Source organism: Entelurus aequoreus, linkage group LG14 (assembly GCF_033978785.1).
Source record: "Entelurus aequoreus isolate RoL-2023_Sb linkage group LG14, RoL_Eaeq_v1.1, whole genome shotgun sequence".
Classification (NCBI taxonomy): Eukaryota; Metazoa; Chordata; class Actinopteri; order Syngnathiformes; family Syngnathidae; genus Entelurus; species Entelurus aequoreus.
The window spans coordinates 4,983,106-5,000,327 of NC_084744.1; the positions used below are offsets into that span (position 1 = coordinate 4,983,106).

General features: G+C 41.9%; 1 protein-coding gene across 1 annotated transcript in view; it reads right to left on the reverse strand.

Annotated features, from left to right (window-relative positions):
* Positions 1-17,222, reverse strand: part of LOC133664319 (potassium voltage-gated channel subfamily H member 7-like) — a 68,117-nt gene that overhangs the window by 38,133 nt on the left and 12,762 nt on the right. Inside the window, exons 3-6 of the mRNA XM_062068825.1 lie at positions 17,005-17,219; positions 12,000-12,425; positions 3,473-3,872; positions 1,390-1,590 (exon numbers count right to left, since the gene is read on the reverse strand). Coding sequence (XP_061924809.1) covers positions 1,390-1,590; positions 3,473-3,872; positions 12,000-12,425; positions 17,005-17,219 — 1,242 coding nt within the window. The remainder of the gene's footprint in view (positions 1-1,389; positions 1,591-3,472; positions 3,873-11,999; positions 12,426-17,004; positions 17,220-17,222) is intronic.

The following is a 17,222-nucleotide window of genomic DNA, read 5'->3' on the forward strand; positions in this document are numbered from 1 at the left end:
AGTGTGTTGAGGGAGGGTATGTTGGGAGAGGGTGTATTGGGGGAGGATGTGTTGGGAGAGGGTGTGGTGTTGGGGGAGGGTGTATTGGAGGTAGGGTGTATTGGGGGAGGGTGTTTAGGGGAGGGTGTATAGGGAGAGGGTGTGTTGGGGAGGGTGTTTAGGTGGAGGGTGTGTTGGGGGAGGGTGTATTGGGTGAGGGTGTATTGGTGGTGTTGGGAGAGGGTGTGTTGGGTGAGGGTGTGTTGGGAGGGTGTATTGGGTGAGGGTGTATTGGTGGTGTTGGGGGAGGGCGTGTAGGAGGAGGGTGTTTAGGGGAGGGTGTATAGGGAGAGGGTTTGTTGGGGGAAGGTGTGTAGGGGGAGGGTGTTTAGGGGAGGGTGTATAGGGAGAGGGTGTGTTGGGGGAGGGTGTTTAGGTGGAGGGTGTGTTGGGGAGGGTGTGTTGGGTGTATTGGGTGAGGGTGTATTGGTGGTGTTGGGGGAGGGTGTGTTGGGAGAGGGTGTATTGGGGGAGGATGTGTTGGGAGAAGGTGTGTTGGGGAGGGTGTGTTGGGGAGAGTGTGATGGGAGGGTGTTTAGGTGGAGGGTGTATTGGGTGAGGGTGTATTGGTGGTGTTGGGTGAGGGTGTGTTGGGAGGGTGTATTGGGTGAGGGTGTATTGGTGGTGTTGGGGGAGGGTGTATTGGGGGAGGGTGTGTAGGGGGAGGGTGTATAGGGAGAGGGTTTGTTGGGGAGGGTGTGTTGGGAGGGATTTTAGGTGGAGGGTGTATTGGGGAGGGTGTGTAGGGGGAGGGTATTTAGGGGAGGGTGTATAGGGAGAGGCTGTGTTGGGGGAGGGTGTTTAGGTGGAGGGTGTGTTGGGGGAGGGTGTATTGGGTGTATTGGGTGAGGGTATATTGGTGGTGTTGGGGGAGGGTGTGTTGGGAGAGGGTGTATTGGAGGAGGATGTGTTGGGAGAAGGTGTGTTGGGGAGGGTGTGTTGGGGAGAGTGTGTTGGGAGGGTGTTTAGGTGGAGGGTGTGTTGGGGACGGTGTATTGGGTGAGGGTGTTTAGGGGGAGGGTGTACTGGGTGAGGTGTGTTGGGGAGGGTGTATTGGGTGAGGGTGTATGGGGGGGTGTTGGGTGAGGGTGTACTGGGTGAGGGTGTATTGGGGGTGTGTGTTGGGTGAGGGTGTATTGGGGGAGGGTGTTTAGGGTGAGGGTGTACTGGGTGAGGGTGTTTAGTGGGAGGGTGTATTGGGTGAGGGTGTGTGTGACCCACTTGCACAGAAATCCTCACCTCCTGCCAGGTGGTGATGTCCAGATGTGTAGCAGACAAGAGAGAAAAGGGTGAGGGTTAGTTAAGTTGAGTCATGGTTGCCATGACGACGATGCCTTCCCGCTCTGCGTACCGTGTTCATGTCAATGCCGTTGGTGTAGGCCCAGGAGTGCTGGAAGTATTCCTCCAGTCTCTGCCTCAGAGGGTTGGGGATCTGATGGAAGCGAATGAACTCCTTGACACGTAACATCTGGGCGTGGTAGCGAGCCGTGCCCGAGTACAACCTCTGGATGATGGCCGACACGTTGCCGAAGATGCTGGCGTACATCAGGGCTGCAAATATACACATACATGTTGGAGTACTATGTACACATACAAATACTTGCACCACATATAAAAATATATGTTGGAGTACTGCCATAGTCCCACATTGTACAAATACTTATACCACATATACAAATATATGTTGGAGTACTGCCATAATCCCACATTGTACAAAAACTTGCACCACATATAAAAATATATGTTGGAGTACTGCCATAATCCCACATTGTACAAAAACTTGAACCACATATACAAATATATGTTGGAGTACTGCCATAATCCCACATTGTACAAATACTTGAACCACATATACAAATATATGTTGGAGTACTGCCATAATCCCACATTGTACAAATACTTGAACCACATATACAAATATATGTTGGAGTACTGCCATAATCCCACATTGTACAAATACTTATACCACATATACAAATACATGTTGGAGTACTGCCATAATACCATTGTATAAATACTTGCACCAAATATACAAATATATGTTGGAGTACTGCCTTAATCAGACACTGTACAAATACTTGCACCAAATATAAAAATACTTGCACCAAATATTAAAATACTTGTACTAAATATAGAAATACTTGCACCAAATATAAAAATACTTACACCAAATATAAAAATGCTCGCACCAAATATAACAATGCTTGCACCAAATATAAAAATAATTGTACCAAATATAAAAATAATTGTACCAAAAATACAAATACCTGCACCAAATCCAAAAATACACATTGTAGTACTGCCATAATCAGACACTGTACAAATACTTGCACTAAATATAAAAATACTTGCACCAAATATTAAAATACTAGTACTAAATATACAAATACTTGCACCAAATATAAAAATACTCACAACAAATATAAAAATGCTTGCACCAAATATAAAAATACTTGCACCAAATATAACAATACTTGCACCAAATATAACAATACTTTCACCAAATATAAAATTACTTGTACCAAATATAAAAATACTTGTACCAAATATAAAAATACTTGCACCAAATATAAAAATACTTGCACCAAATACAAAAATACACATTGTAGTACTGCCATAATCAGACACTGTACAAATACTTGCACCAAATAGTAAAATACTTGTACTAAAGATACAAATACTTGCACCAAATATAAAAATACTCACAACAAATATAAAAATGCTTGCACCAAATAAAAAAATACTTGCACCAAATATACAAGTACTTGCACCGAATATAAAAATACTTGCACCAAATATAAAAATACTTGCACCAAATATAACAATACTTGCACCAAATATAAAAATACTTGTACCAAATATAAAAATACTTGTACCAAATATAAAAATACTGGCACCAAATATAAAAATACTTGCACCAAAAATACAAATACTTGCACCAAATCCAAAAATACACAATGTAGTACTGCCATAATCAGACACTGTACAAATACTTGCACCAAATATAGAAATACCTGCACCAATATACAAATACTTGCAACAAATATAGAAATACTTGCACCAGATATAAAAATACTTGCACCAAATATAAAAATATTTGCACCAAATAAAAAAAATACTTGTAATAAATATACAAATACTTGCACCAAATATCAAAATACTTGTACCAAATACAAAAATACACATTGTAGTACCGCCATAATCAGACATTATACAAATACTTGCACCAAATATACACATACTTGCAGCAAATACAAAAATACACATTGTAGTACTGCCATAATCAGACATTGTAAAAAATACTTGCACCAAATATAGAAATACTTGCACCAAATACAAAAATACACATTGTAGTACTGCCATGACCTGACATTGTACAAATACTTGCAGCAAATACAGATTGTAGTACTGGCATAAAGGGAGAAATACTCACAGCCAATCAGCATGACGCAGATGGAAAAGATCTTCTCGGAGTTTGTGTTGGGGGAAACATTTCCAAAGCCCACGCTGGTCAGACTGCTGAAGGTGAAGTAGAGCGCCGTCACGTACTTGTCCTTGATGGACGGCCCCGAGTTGGCGTCGCTGTAGTTGTAGCGCTTCCCGATGGACACGCCCAGGTTGTCCAGCCAGCCGATCTTGTGCTCCAGGTAGGGCTTCTCCACGTTGCCGATGGCGTACCAGATGCAGGCCAGCCAGTGGGCGATGAGGGCGAAGATGCACATCAGCAGCATCAGCACCGCCGCCCCGTACTCCGAGTAGCGGTCCAGCTTCCTGGCCACCCGCACCAGCCGCAGCAGCCTGGCCGTCTTCAGCAGTCCGATCAGGGTGGTGGTCTGCAATCGTAATAGTAATAGTATTAGTACTAGTAGTAGTACTGGCCACCCGCACCAGCCTCAGCAGCCTGGCCGTCTTCAGCAGTCCGATCAGGGTGGTGGTCTAGAATAGTAATATTAATAGTATTAGTACTAGTAGTAGTACTGGCCACCCGCACCAGCCTCAGCAGCAGATGACGAGGTCACATGTTGTTCATCCCCCGCTGTAGTAGTAGTACTAATACTAGTTCTAGTGGTAGTCCTCCCCGTATTAAAGGGTGTACCTCAGGGTTGTATACTAGGTCCAATGTAGTTTTCCATCTGTGATAATGTGTTGCATGCTGTGTTCCATTCTAAAGCAGATGACGAGGTCACATGTTGTTCATCCCCCGCTGTAGTAGGAGTACTAATAGTAGTTCTAGTGGTAGTCCTCCCCGTATTAAAGGGTGTACGTCAGGGTTGCATAATAGGTCCAATGTAGTTTTCCATCTATGTAAATCATGTCTGTGACAATGTGTTGGATGCTGTGTTCCATTCTAAAGCAGATGACGAGGTCACATGTTGTTCGTCCCCCGCGGTAGCGCAAACCTTTGAGCTCCTGCCGTCTGCTTTTGATGTTGTTCCGTGCCAGCTGACTCAGCTGAGACTACAGACATCTAAGGTGGTGTCATTTCCAAATGGCAAACGACCGCCAGTGAACATTCCAGAAATGTCAACCGCTGATAAGGTTGAAGTCACGACATTTAAGGACTCGGGGATTGTTATTGATAGTTATTGAAGTTAGGAAACGCTTGATTCTGACCACTTTTTATGCCTTTGCTAGACTATGGAGACTTGATTTTTAGAAATGCACCTTCCTCTTATTAGAAAAAACTGTATCGTGTATATCATCATGCCTTAGGTTTTAGTACTGCTTGTGGCAACCTGGTGCACCATTGCACTTTATATGCAAATATCAACTGTCAGTCTTTGTCAGTACGCAGGTTTTCTCCATGGGTGGTTTTTATCCCTTCTTGGTGGGGTTCCCCCTTAGTTATCTTCTTTTATGTGTACAGAGTCCAGTCGCTACAGTTATAAGGTCACATGACATCCTTAGAATGTTGGTTCCTAGGGCCAACACAAGTTTGCAGCTCCATGGTCATGGAATGAAATACAAAAAGATCTGAGGTTACCTGAACTTATCACTTTGGGGGAATTTTAAAGGATGAAGAAGCTGTTTCTATTGTTGATACTGTTACGTGATTGGCTGTTAGCGTGTCCCTCCCATTGCTCAGTGGCACTTCCTGTTTCCTGTTCCCAAATCGCGAGTAAACTTCATGAAACGAATCTTGCTTCGAAAAAATTCTGGTTTCTTCTGACCAAAAAATAGAAATATAAATCGAATATTTTGTCAAACGCATTTTAAATTGACGTCTATGGCGATATATGTTGATATGGTATTATCGGCCCAGCCTTAGGGTATTTCCCTCGTTTCACATAAACTGACTTTGACACCTATGGCCTAGAAGATCCAGCTGACGTCTCTTGTGTGGCGTGAGAATCAACACAGTACACAGTCCACTGTACACAGTAACACAGTACACAGTAACACAGTACACAGTACACAAAGTATGAATGATGCAGTATGATGCAAACATACTCAGCTGAAATGCATCGTCAGGATTTGTATTTCTGCTTCCGGCTCGTTTTCACTTCCACAACAATCTGATCCACTTTCTTGGTTTTGTGTGTGCCTCTTTTACACTACTAGGACTACACTACTAGTACTCCACTACTAGTACTACTAGTACTCCACAAATAATACTACACTACTAGTACAACTTTTACTCCACAACTAGTACTACTAGTACCCCACTACTAATAGACCAGTACTAGTACTACCAGTACTACTAGTATTCCACTACTAGTACTATCAGTACTACTGATATGACTAGTACTACACTACTAATACACCACTAATATTACTGTTAGTACTCCACTGCTAGTACTACACTACCAGTACTACTAGTGCTGCTAGTACTCACTACTAGTATCCCACTAGTAGTAGTCCACTACTAGTACCACTAGCACTACTAGTAATCCACTACTAGTATACCACTACTCACACTACTAGTACTCCACCACTATTACTCCACTACTAGTAATACTAGTACTACTAATATTCTACCAGTAGTACTGCTAGTACTCCACCACTAGTACTACCTTACTACTACTACTACTACTACTACTACTGCATTATTAGTACTACTAGTATTCCACTACTAGTACTTGCAGTACTCCATAGTGAAGCATGGTGAAGTAAATGCTAGTTGAACATTCTATCTGCTGGAATTATGCAATCAAATATCCTAGTACTACTGTTACTCCACTACTAGTACTCCTAGTACTCCATAGTGAAGCCTGGTAAAGTGACTGCTAGTTGAACATTCTCTGTGCAGGAGTTATGCAATCAAATATCCTAGTAATACTATTACTCCACTAAAAGTAGTACTAGTACTCCACTACAAGTAGTACTATTACTCCACTACTAGTACTCCTAGTACTCCATAGTGAAGCCTGGTGAAGTGACTGCTAGTTGAACATTATCTATGCTGGAATTAAGCAATCAAATATCCTAGTACTACTATTACTCCACCACTAGTAGTACTAGCAATCCACTACTACTATCACTGGTAATCCACTACTAGTACTCCACTACTAGTACTACTAGAACTCCACTACTAGTACCACTAGTACTCCACTAGTAGTAGTCGTAGTAATACTCCACTACTAGTACTATTAGTACTCCATAGTGAATCCTGGTGAAGTGACTGCTAGTTGAACATTGTCTCTGCTGGAATTATGCAATCAAATATCTTAGTACTACTATTAATCCACTACTAGTACTTCACTACTAGTAGTACTAGTAATCCACTACTAGTACTCATAGTACTCCATAGTGAAACCTGGTGAAGTGACTGAAGTTGAACTTTATCTCTGCTGGAATTATGCAATCAAATATCATAGTACTACTATTACTCCACTACTAGTACTACTAGTACTCCATAGTGAAGCCTGGTGAAGTGACTGCTAGTTGAAAATTCTCTCTGCAGGAGTTATGCAATCAAATATCCTAGTACTACTATTAATCCACTAAAAGTAGTACTAGTACTCCGCTACAAGTAGTACTATTACTCCACTACTAGTACCACTAGTAATCCACTAGTAGTAGTACTATTATTACACTACTAGTACTCCATAGTGAAGACTGCTGAAGTGACTGCTAGTTGAACATGCTCTGTGCAGGAGTTATGCAATAAAATATCCTAGTACTACTATTACTCCACTACTAGTACCACTAGTACTCCACTAGTAGTAGTAGTACTAGTACTCCACTACTAGTACTCCATAGTGAAGCCTGGTGAAGTGACTGCTAGTTGAACATTTTCTCTGCAGGAGTTATGCAATCAAATGTCTGCAGAGTTGTGCCTGTAAGCCTGCATTGGGGGAATAGTCCACACGGGACGTTCATGCGGGGACAAACTCCTGCTCCAGCACTGGAAATAACACTCAGCTGCTGAACAACAACTCAAACACTTACTGACTCTCAATGAAGAAGACAATTACATTGCTATTGGAACGGAAAAAAAGATGCTAAAACTAACGTTGTGTACTTGTACTGTATGTTGTTACATCACATTGTGTACTGTATGTTGTTATATCACATTGTGTACTGTATGTTGTTACATCACATTGTGTACTGTATGTTGTTATATCACATTGTGTACTGTATGTTGTTATATCACATTGTGTACTGTATGTTGTTACATCACAATATGTACTGTATGTTGTTATATCACAATGTGTACTGTATGTTGTTACATCACATTGTGTACTGTATGTTGTTATATCACATTGTGTACTGTATGTTGTTACATCACATTATGTGTACTGTATGTTGTTACATCACATTGTGTACTGTATGTTGTTACATCACATTGTGTACTGTATGTTGTTACATCACATTATGTGTACTGTATGTTGTTATATCACAATGTGTACTGTATGTTGTTACATCACATTATGTACTGTATGTTGTTACATCACATTATGTGTACTGTATGTTGTTACATCACATTATGTGTACTGTATGTTGTTACATCACATTGTGTACTGTATGTTGTTACATCACATTGTGTACTGTATGTTGTTACATCACATTATGTACTGTATGCTGTTACATCACATTATGTACTGTATGTTGTTACATCACATTATGTGTACTGTATGTTGTTACATCACATTGTGTACTGTATGTTGTTACATCACATTATGTGTACTGTATGTTGTTACATCACATCATGTGTACTGTATGTTGTTACATCATATTATGTGTACTGTATGTTGTTACATCACATTATGTACTGTATGCTGTTACATCACATTATGTACTGTATGTTGTTACATCACATTATGTGTACTGTATGTTGTTACATCACATTGTGTACTGTATGTTGTTACATCACATTATGTGTACTGTATGTTGTTACATCACATTATGTGTACTGTATGTTGTTATATCACATTATGTGTACTGTATGTTGTTATATCACATCATGTACTGTATGTTGTTACATCACATTATGCACTGTATGTTGTTACATCACATTATGTACTTTATGTTGTTACATCACATTGTGTACTGTATGTTGTTATATCACAATATGTACTGTATGTTGTTACATCATATTATGTGTACTGTATGTTGTTACATCACATTATGTGTACTGTATGTTGTTACATCACAATATGTACTGTATGTTGTTACATCATATTATGTGTACTGTATGTTGTTACATCACATTATGTGTACTGTATGTTGTTATATCACATTATGTACTGTATGTTGTTACATCACATTATGCACTGTATGTTGTTACATCACATTGTGTACTGTATGTTGTTATATCACAATATGTACTGTATGTTGTTACATCATATTATGTGTACTGTATGTTGTTACATCACATTATGTGTACTGTATGTTGTTATATCACAATGTGTACTGTATGTTGTTACATCACATTGTGTACTGTATGTTGTTACATCACATTATGTACTGTATGTTGTTACATCACATTATGTACTGTATGTTGTTACATCACATTGTGTACTGTATGTTGTTACATCACATTATGTGTACTGTATGTTGTTACATCACATTATGTGTACTGTATGTTGTTACATCACATTATGTACTGTATGTTGTTACATCACATTATGTGTACTGTATGTTGTTATATCACATTATGTACTGTATGTTGTTACATCACATTGTGTACTGTATGTTGTTACATCACATTGTGTGTACTGTATGTTGTTACATCACATTGTGTACTGTATGTTGTTACATCACATTGTGTACTGTATGTTGTTACATCACATTATGTACTGTATGCTGTTACATCACATTACGTGTACTGTATGTTGTTACATCACATTATGTACTGTATGTTGTTACATCACATTATGTGTACTGTATGTTGTTACATCACATTGTGTACTGTATGTTGTTACATCACAATGTGTACTGTATGTTGTTACATCACATTATGTGTACTGTATGTTGTTACATCACATTGTGTACTGTATGTTGTTACATCACATGATGTGTACTGTATGTTGTTACATCACATTATGTGTACTGTATGTTGTTACATCACATTGTGTACTGTATGTTGTTACATCACATTATGTGTACTGTATGTTGTTACATCACATTGTGTACTGTATGTTGTTACATCACATTATGTACTGTATGTTGTTACATCACATTATGTACTGTATGTTGTTACATCACATTGTGTACTGTATGTTGTTACATCACATTGTGTACTGTATGTTGTTACATCACATGATGTGTACTATATGTTGTTACATCACATTATGTGTACAGTATGTTGTCACAGTAAACATGATGTCATTATTTAGGAGGGAAAGTAGAGTGGCGTGGTGAAAGAAGATGATTACGGCAGATCATGTTTGGTGTCATGGCGTCCTCACAGAAGTGGATCCACATCCATCAGCGCGGCCTGGCAGCCATCCGAGCATCCAGCATCCAGCATCCAGCATCCAACATCTGCATGTAAGCTGCCCGCCCTCACATAAATGCATCAATGATTGCCGCTTGCTAAGCCATTAATCCGCAAATGCATTCCACAATGAGCACCATTGAAAAAAAAAAACATGCAATTTGAAGTAATCCTCTCAGAGCCCAGACAGAGACACTAAGTATAGTGACCTGGTCCATGGTCCATGGTCCATGGCCCATGGACCACGGACCATGTCTGGACTGGTAAAGGATGATGCTGCAGGGAGGGAACGTGCAGGAACATATGTAGTAATAATATACCATAATACTACACATGTGCAGTAATAATATACCATAACACTACACATATGCAGTAATAATATACCATAATACTACACACATGCAGTAATAATATACAATAACACTACACACATGCAGTAATCCATCCATCCATCTGCTTTCGCTTATCTGAGGTCGGGTCGCGGGGGCAGCAGCCTAAGCAGGGAAGCCCAGACTTCCCTCTCCCCAGCCACTTCGTCCAGCTCTTCCCGGGGGATCCCGAGGCGTTCCCAGGCCAGCCGGGAGTAATATTCTTCCCAACGTGTCCTGGGTCTTCCCCGTGGAACTCCTACCGGTTGGAAGTGCCCTAAACACCTCCCTAGGGAGGCGTTCGGGTGGCATCCTGACCAGATGCCCGAACCACCTCATCTGGCTCCTCTCCATGTGGAGGAGCAGCCGCTTTACTTTGAGCTCCGCCCGGATGGCAGAGCTTCTCACCCTATCTCTAAGGGAGAGCCCCGCCACCCGGCGGAGGAAAGTCATTTCGGCCGCTTGTACCCGTGATCTTGTCCTTTCAGTCATAACCCAAAGCTCATGACCATAGGTGAGGATTGGAACGTAGATCGACCGGTAAATTGAGAGCTTTGCCTTCCGGTTTAGCTCCTTCTTCACCACAACGGATCGATACATCGTCCGCATTACTGAAGACGCCACACTGATCCGCCTGTCGATCTCACGATCCACTCTTCCCTCACTCGTGAACAAGTACTTGAACTCCTCCACTTGGGGCAAGATCTCCTCCCCAACCCGGAGATGGCACTCCACCCTTTTCTGGGCGAGAACCATGGACTCGACTTGGAGGTGCTGATTCTCATCCAAGTCGCTTCACACTCGGCTAGTGAACCGATCCAGTGAGAGCTGAAGATCCTGGCCAGATGAAGCCATCAGGACGACATCATCTGCAAAAAGCAGAGACCTAATCCTGCAGCCACCAAACCGGATCCCCTCAACGTCTTGATTGCGCCTAGAAATTCTGTCCATAAAAGTTATGAACAGAATCGGTGACGGCAATGCGGACCAAGCTCTGACACTGATCATACAGGGAGCGGACCGCCACAATCAGACAGTCCGATACCCCATACTCTCTGAGCACTCCCCACAGGACTTCCGGAGGGACACGGTCAAATGCCTTTTCCAAGTCCACAAAGCACATGTAGACTGGTTGGGCAAACTCCCATGCACCCTCAAGGACCCTGCCGAGATTATAGAGCTGGTCCACAGTTCCACGACCAGGGCGAAAACCACACTGTTCCTCCTGAATCCGAGGTTCGACTATCCGGCGTAGCCTCCTCTCCAGTACACCTAAATAAACCTTACCGGGGAAGGCTGAGGAGTGTGATACCACAATAGTTGGAACACACCCTCCGGTTCCCCTTCTTAAAGAGAGGAACCACCAGAGAGGAGCCATGCAGTATTACTTCCTGTAGGAACAAAGTATACGTATACATACAAGTATAAGTATAAGTACAAGTAGAAGACAGGAGGGATGCAGTATTACTTCCTTGTAGGAACAATACTAGGTAATACTCTCTAGTATAAGTATACATGCAAGTACAAGTACAAGTACAAGTAGAAGTATAAGTAGAAGTACAAGACAGGAGCCATGCAGTATTACTTCCTGTAGGAAAAATACTAGGTAATACTCTCTAGTACAAGTACAAGTATAAGTATAAGTATAAGTAGAAGTAGAAGTACAAGTATAATTTTAAGACAGGAGGGACGCAGTAGAAAGAACTGACCTCGTCTGAGCCAGAGCCGAAGATGAGCAGGTCGAAGGGTATGGCGGCCACCATGTCGATGAGGAACCAGCCCTTGAAGTAGTGGATGGCGATCTTGGCGGCGTGGCTGACCACCTCCTCGTTGTGGTTGACGTAGGTGGTCCTGAAGTTGATGAGGATGTCGATGATGAACATGATGTCCACCATCAGGTCCACCACGTTGAGGGGGCTGCAGGAGTAGCCGCACTCCCGCCTGCGCTGCTCCTCCTGGTCGTTGAGCAGGAAGGCGGCGGAGTACGGCGTGAGGATGGCGGTGTAGATGACCAGCAGCAGGATCAGCCAGTCCCACACCGCCTTGAACGGACTGTAGTGCAGGATGGTGAACACGTCGATGCGGTTGGTCTGCAGCTTGTACTCCGGCAGCACGTCCGCTCCCAGGGACAACACCTGCAGCCACCACAACACAACTAGTTCACAACTAGCTAGTAGTCGGGCTAGTACTCTGACTAGTACTGTATGCAGTACTACTGTAGTGCAGGATGGTGAACACGTCGATGCGATTGGTCTGCAGCTTGTACTCCGGGGACGACACCTGCAGCCACAACTAGGTCAGGACTCACCTGACTAGTACTCTGACTAGTACTCTGACTAGTACTGCATATAGTACTACTGTAGTGCAGGATGGTCAACTTGTCCCGATCAGTTCTACAACTCCACCAGCTGGCAACACTCTTGTGACCACAATCAAACACCTTGTAACTTCATGGATGAATGACTGAATGAATGGGTGAATGATGGATGAGTGGATGAATGAACAAATGAATGGATGAATGGTGGATGAATGGTTGAATGAACAGATGAATGGTTGAATGATGGATGAGTGGATGGATGAATGGTTGAATGAACAAATGAGTGTATGAATGAATGGCTGGATGAATGAATGGGTGAATTAACGGATGAATGAGTGGATGATGAATGGTTGAATGAATGATGGGTGAGTGGATGGATGAATGGTTGAAATAATGAGTGAATGAATGATGGATGAGTGGATGGATGAATGGTTGAATGAACAAATGGATGGATGGCTGTTTGCATGGATGAATGAATGAATGATGGCTGGATGAGTGGATGATTAATGGTGAATGAATGGATGTATGGCTGGTTGGATGGACAAATTAATGGGTAAACGATGAATGGATGAATGGATGAATGAATGGATGGATGAGTGGATGAATGAATGGTTGAATGAATGAGTGAATGAATGAACAAATGGATGGATGGATGGCTGTTTGCATGGATGAATGAATGAATGAATGAATGAATGAATGAATGAATGAATGAATGAATGATGGCTGGATGAGTGGATGGATGAATGGATGAATGAACAAATGAATGGGTGAATGATGGATGAGTGGATGGATGGATGGATGGTTGAATGAACAAATGAATGGATGAATGATGGATAAGAGGATGGATGAATGGTTGAATTAACAAATTAGTATATTAATGAATGGATGGGTGAATGAATGGGTGGATGAATTGATGAATGATGGCTGGATGAGTGGATGGATGAATGGATGAATGGACGAATGAATGGATGAAAGATGGATGAGTGGATGGATGGATGGTTGAATGAACAAATGAATGGACGAATGATGGATACGAGGATGGATGGATGAATGGTTGAATTAACTAATTAGTATATGAATGAATGGATGGGTGAATGAATGGGTGAATGAATTGATGAATGAGTGGATGATGAATGGTTGAATGAATGAATGGATGAATGATGGATGAGTGGATGGATGAATGGTTGAATGAATGAGTGGAATGAATGATGGATGAGTGGATGGATAAATGGTTGAATGAACAAATGGATGGATGGATGGCTGGCTGTTTGGATGGATAAAAGAATACATGAATGAATGGATGAGTGGATGGATGAATGGTGAACGAATGAGTGAATGAATGGATGGATGGCTGGTTGGATGGACGAATGAATGGGTGGATGAATGATGGATGAGTATGAATGAATGAGTGAATAAAGGAACAAATGGATGGCTGTTTGCAAGGATGAATGAATGGATGAATGATGGCTGGATGAGTGGATGGATTAATGGTGAACGAATTAAAGGCCTCACCTTTTCTCCTCCAAACATGTTGCTGGGTATTGTGGCCAAACACCTCCATTTTGGTTCCATCTGACCACAGAACTTTCCTCCAGAAGGTCTTATCTTTGTCCATGTGATGTCAGATGGAACCAAAATGGAGCCTTTTGGCCACGATACCCAGCAATATGTTTGGAGGAGAAAAGGTGAGGCCTTTAATCCCAGGAACACCACCCCTACCGTCAAGCATGGTGGTGGTAGTATTATGCTCTGGGCCTGTTTTGCTGCCGCCTTATTGCAGGTAAACTTGCCCAGGGACATGTAAGCAAATATTAACATTGCTGTATGTATACTTTTGAGCCAGCACATTTGCTCACATTTTCAGTAGACACATAATACATTCATACAAGAAGCAAACTTCATGAATGTTTTTAGTGATATGTGCTCCAATCACTACATCACAAGAGTTGTACAAATGATTGGAAACTCAAGACAGCCATGACATGATGTGTGTATGTAAACTATTGACCACAACTGTATATGTACTACCTATAAAATAGTGTGTACTATTAGTGTGTACAATCTATAAAATAGTGTGTACTATTAGTACGTCATAATCAGGGCTTAGTGATCAGGTCCCATGCATCATGGATGACATGACGACACGTTTGGCAAGAAGAACAACAATGGAGCACACATAGTTTCCATTTCCTCACATGGGAGAATTCTGGCTGGATGCTCAATTATTCAACATCCGGACTTGGAAGGCGCTTCATGCCCAAAGTGAAAGTGAAAGTGAAAGTGAGGGCTGGGGGAGGGGTGTCTCTCTGCTCTACATACAGTAGTGTTTCTTGGTATTCACCTTTCCCTACATGATGTCATCCATCAACCACACAGGAGTGATGTCTCCTGACTGAATGTGTTATCATCACCAAGGAGGAAGTAGACATGTGTATCATCACCAAGGAGGAAGTAGACATGTGTATCATCACCAAGGAGGAAGTAGACATGTGTATCATCACCAAGGAGGAAGTAGACATGTGTATCATCACCAAGGAGGAAGTAGACATGTGTATCATCACCAAGGAGGAAGTACACATGTGTATCATCACCAAGGAGGAAGTAGACATGTGTATCATCACCAAGGAGGAAGTAGACATGTGTATCATCACCAAGGAGGAAGTAGAAATGTGTATCATCACCAAGGAGGAAGTAGACATGTGTATCATCACCAAGGAGGAAGTAGACATGTGTATCATCACCAAGGAGGAAGTAGACATGTGTATCATCACCAAGGAGGAAGTAGACATGTGTATCATCACCAAGGAGGAAGCAGACATGTGTATCATCACCAAGGAGGAAGTAGACATGTGTATCATCACCAAGGAGGAAGCAGACATGTGTATCATCACCAAGGAGGAAGTAGACATGTGTATCATCACCAAGGAGGAAGTAGACATGTGTATCATCACCAAGGAGGAAGTAGACATGTGTATCACCACCAAGGAGGAAGTATACATGTGTATCATCACCAAGGAGGAAGTAGACATGTGTATCATCACCAAGGAGGAAGTAGACATGTGTATCATCACCAAGGAGGAAGTCGACATGTGTATCATCACCAAGGAGGAAGTAGACATGTGTATCATCACCAAGGAGGAAGTAGACATGTGTATGGATAAATGGTGAACTAATGAGTGAATAAATGAATGGATGCCTGGTTAGATGGATGAATGAATGGGTGAACGATGAATGAATGATGGATGAGTGGATGAATGAATGGTTGAATGAATGAGTGAATGAATGGATGGATAGACGAATGAATGGGTGAATGATGAATGAATGAGTGATTGAATGGATGAGTGGATGGATGAATGCAGGAATTAGTGAATGAATGGATGGAGAATGGGTGAATGATGAATGATTGAATGGATGGATGGTTAGATGGATGAATGGGTGAACGATGAATGAATGGATGGATGCATGATGGATGAGTGGATGAATGAATGGTTGAATGAATGAGTGAATGAATGCATTGATGGATGATGAGTGGATGGATGAATGGGTGAATGAATGAATGGATGATGGATAGATAGACAAATGAATGGGTGAATGATGAATGGATGAATGATGGATGAGTGGACGAATGAATGGGTGAATGATGAATGAATGAGTGATTGAATGGATGAGTGGATGGATGAATGCAGGAATTAGTGAATGAATGGATGGAGAATGGGTGAATGATGAATGATTGAATGGATGGATGGTTAGATGGATGAATGGGTGAACGATGAATGAATGGATGGATGCATGATGGATGAGTGGATGAATGAATGGTTGAATGAATGAGTGAATGAATGAATTGCTGGATGATGAGTGGATGGATGAATGGGTGAATGAATGAATGGATGATGGATAGATAGACGAATGAATGGGTGAATGATGAATGAATGAGTGATTGAATGGATGAGTGGATGGATGAATGCAGGAATTAGTGAATGAATGGATGGAGAATGGGTGAATGATGAATGATTGAATGGATGGATGGTTAGATGGATGAATGGGTGAACGATGAATGAATGGATGGATGCATGATGGATGAGTGGATGAATGAATGGTTGAATGAATGAGTGAATGAATGAATTGCTGGATGATGAGTGGATGGATGAATGGGTGAATGAATGAATGGATGATGGATAGATAGACGAATGAATGGGTGAATGATGAATGAATGAGTGATTGAATGGATGAGTGGATGGATGAATGCAGGAATTAGTGAATGAATGGATGGAGAATGGGTGAATGATGAATGATTGAATGGATGGATGGTTGGATGGATGAATGAATAGGTGAATGATGGATGGATGAATGGATGGATAGATGCATGAACGAATGAATGCTATCCCTGTAGCCCTCACCTGTGTCACTTTTTCCGTGACATTGTGCGTGCGGTCTTTGACCTTGGGAGCGATGATGGTTTTGTCTGAGGATGGCGGCGAGTGATGAGTCTTCTTGTCGTTGGCGTCTGAGAAGGTGAGGGCGATCAGAGGGATCTTGTGGATGGTGCTGTACTTGTTGATGTTGGACTCCGACGTGGATCCCAGCAGGCTGGACTTCACGTGGTTAAACGCACCTG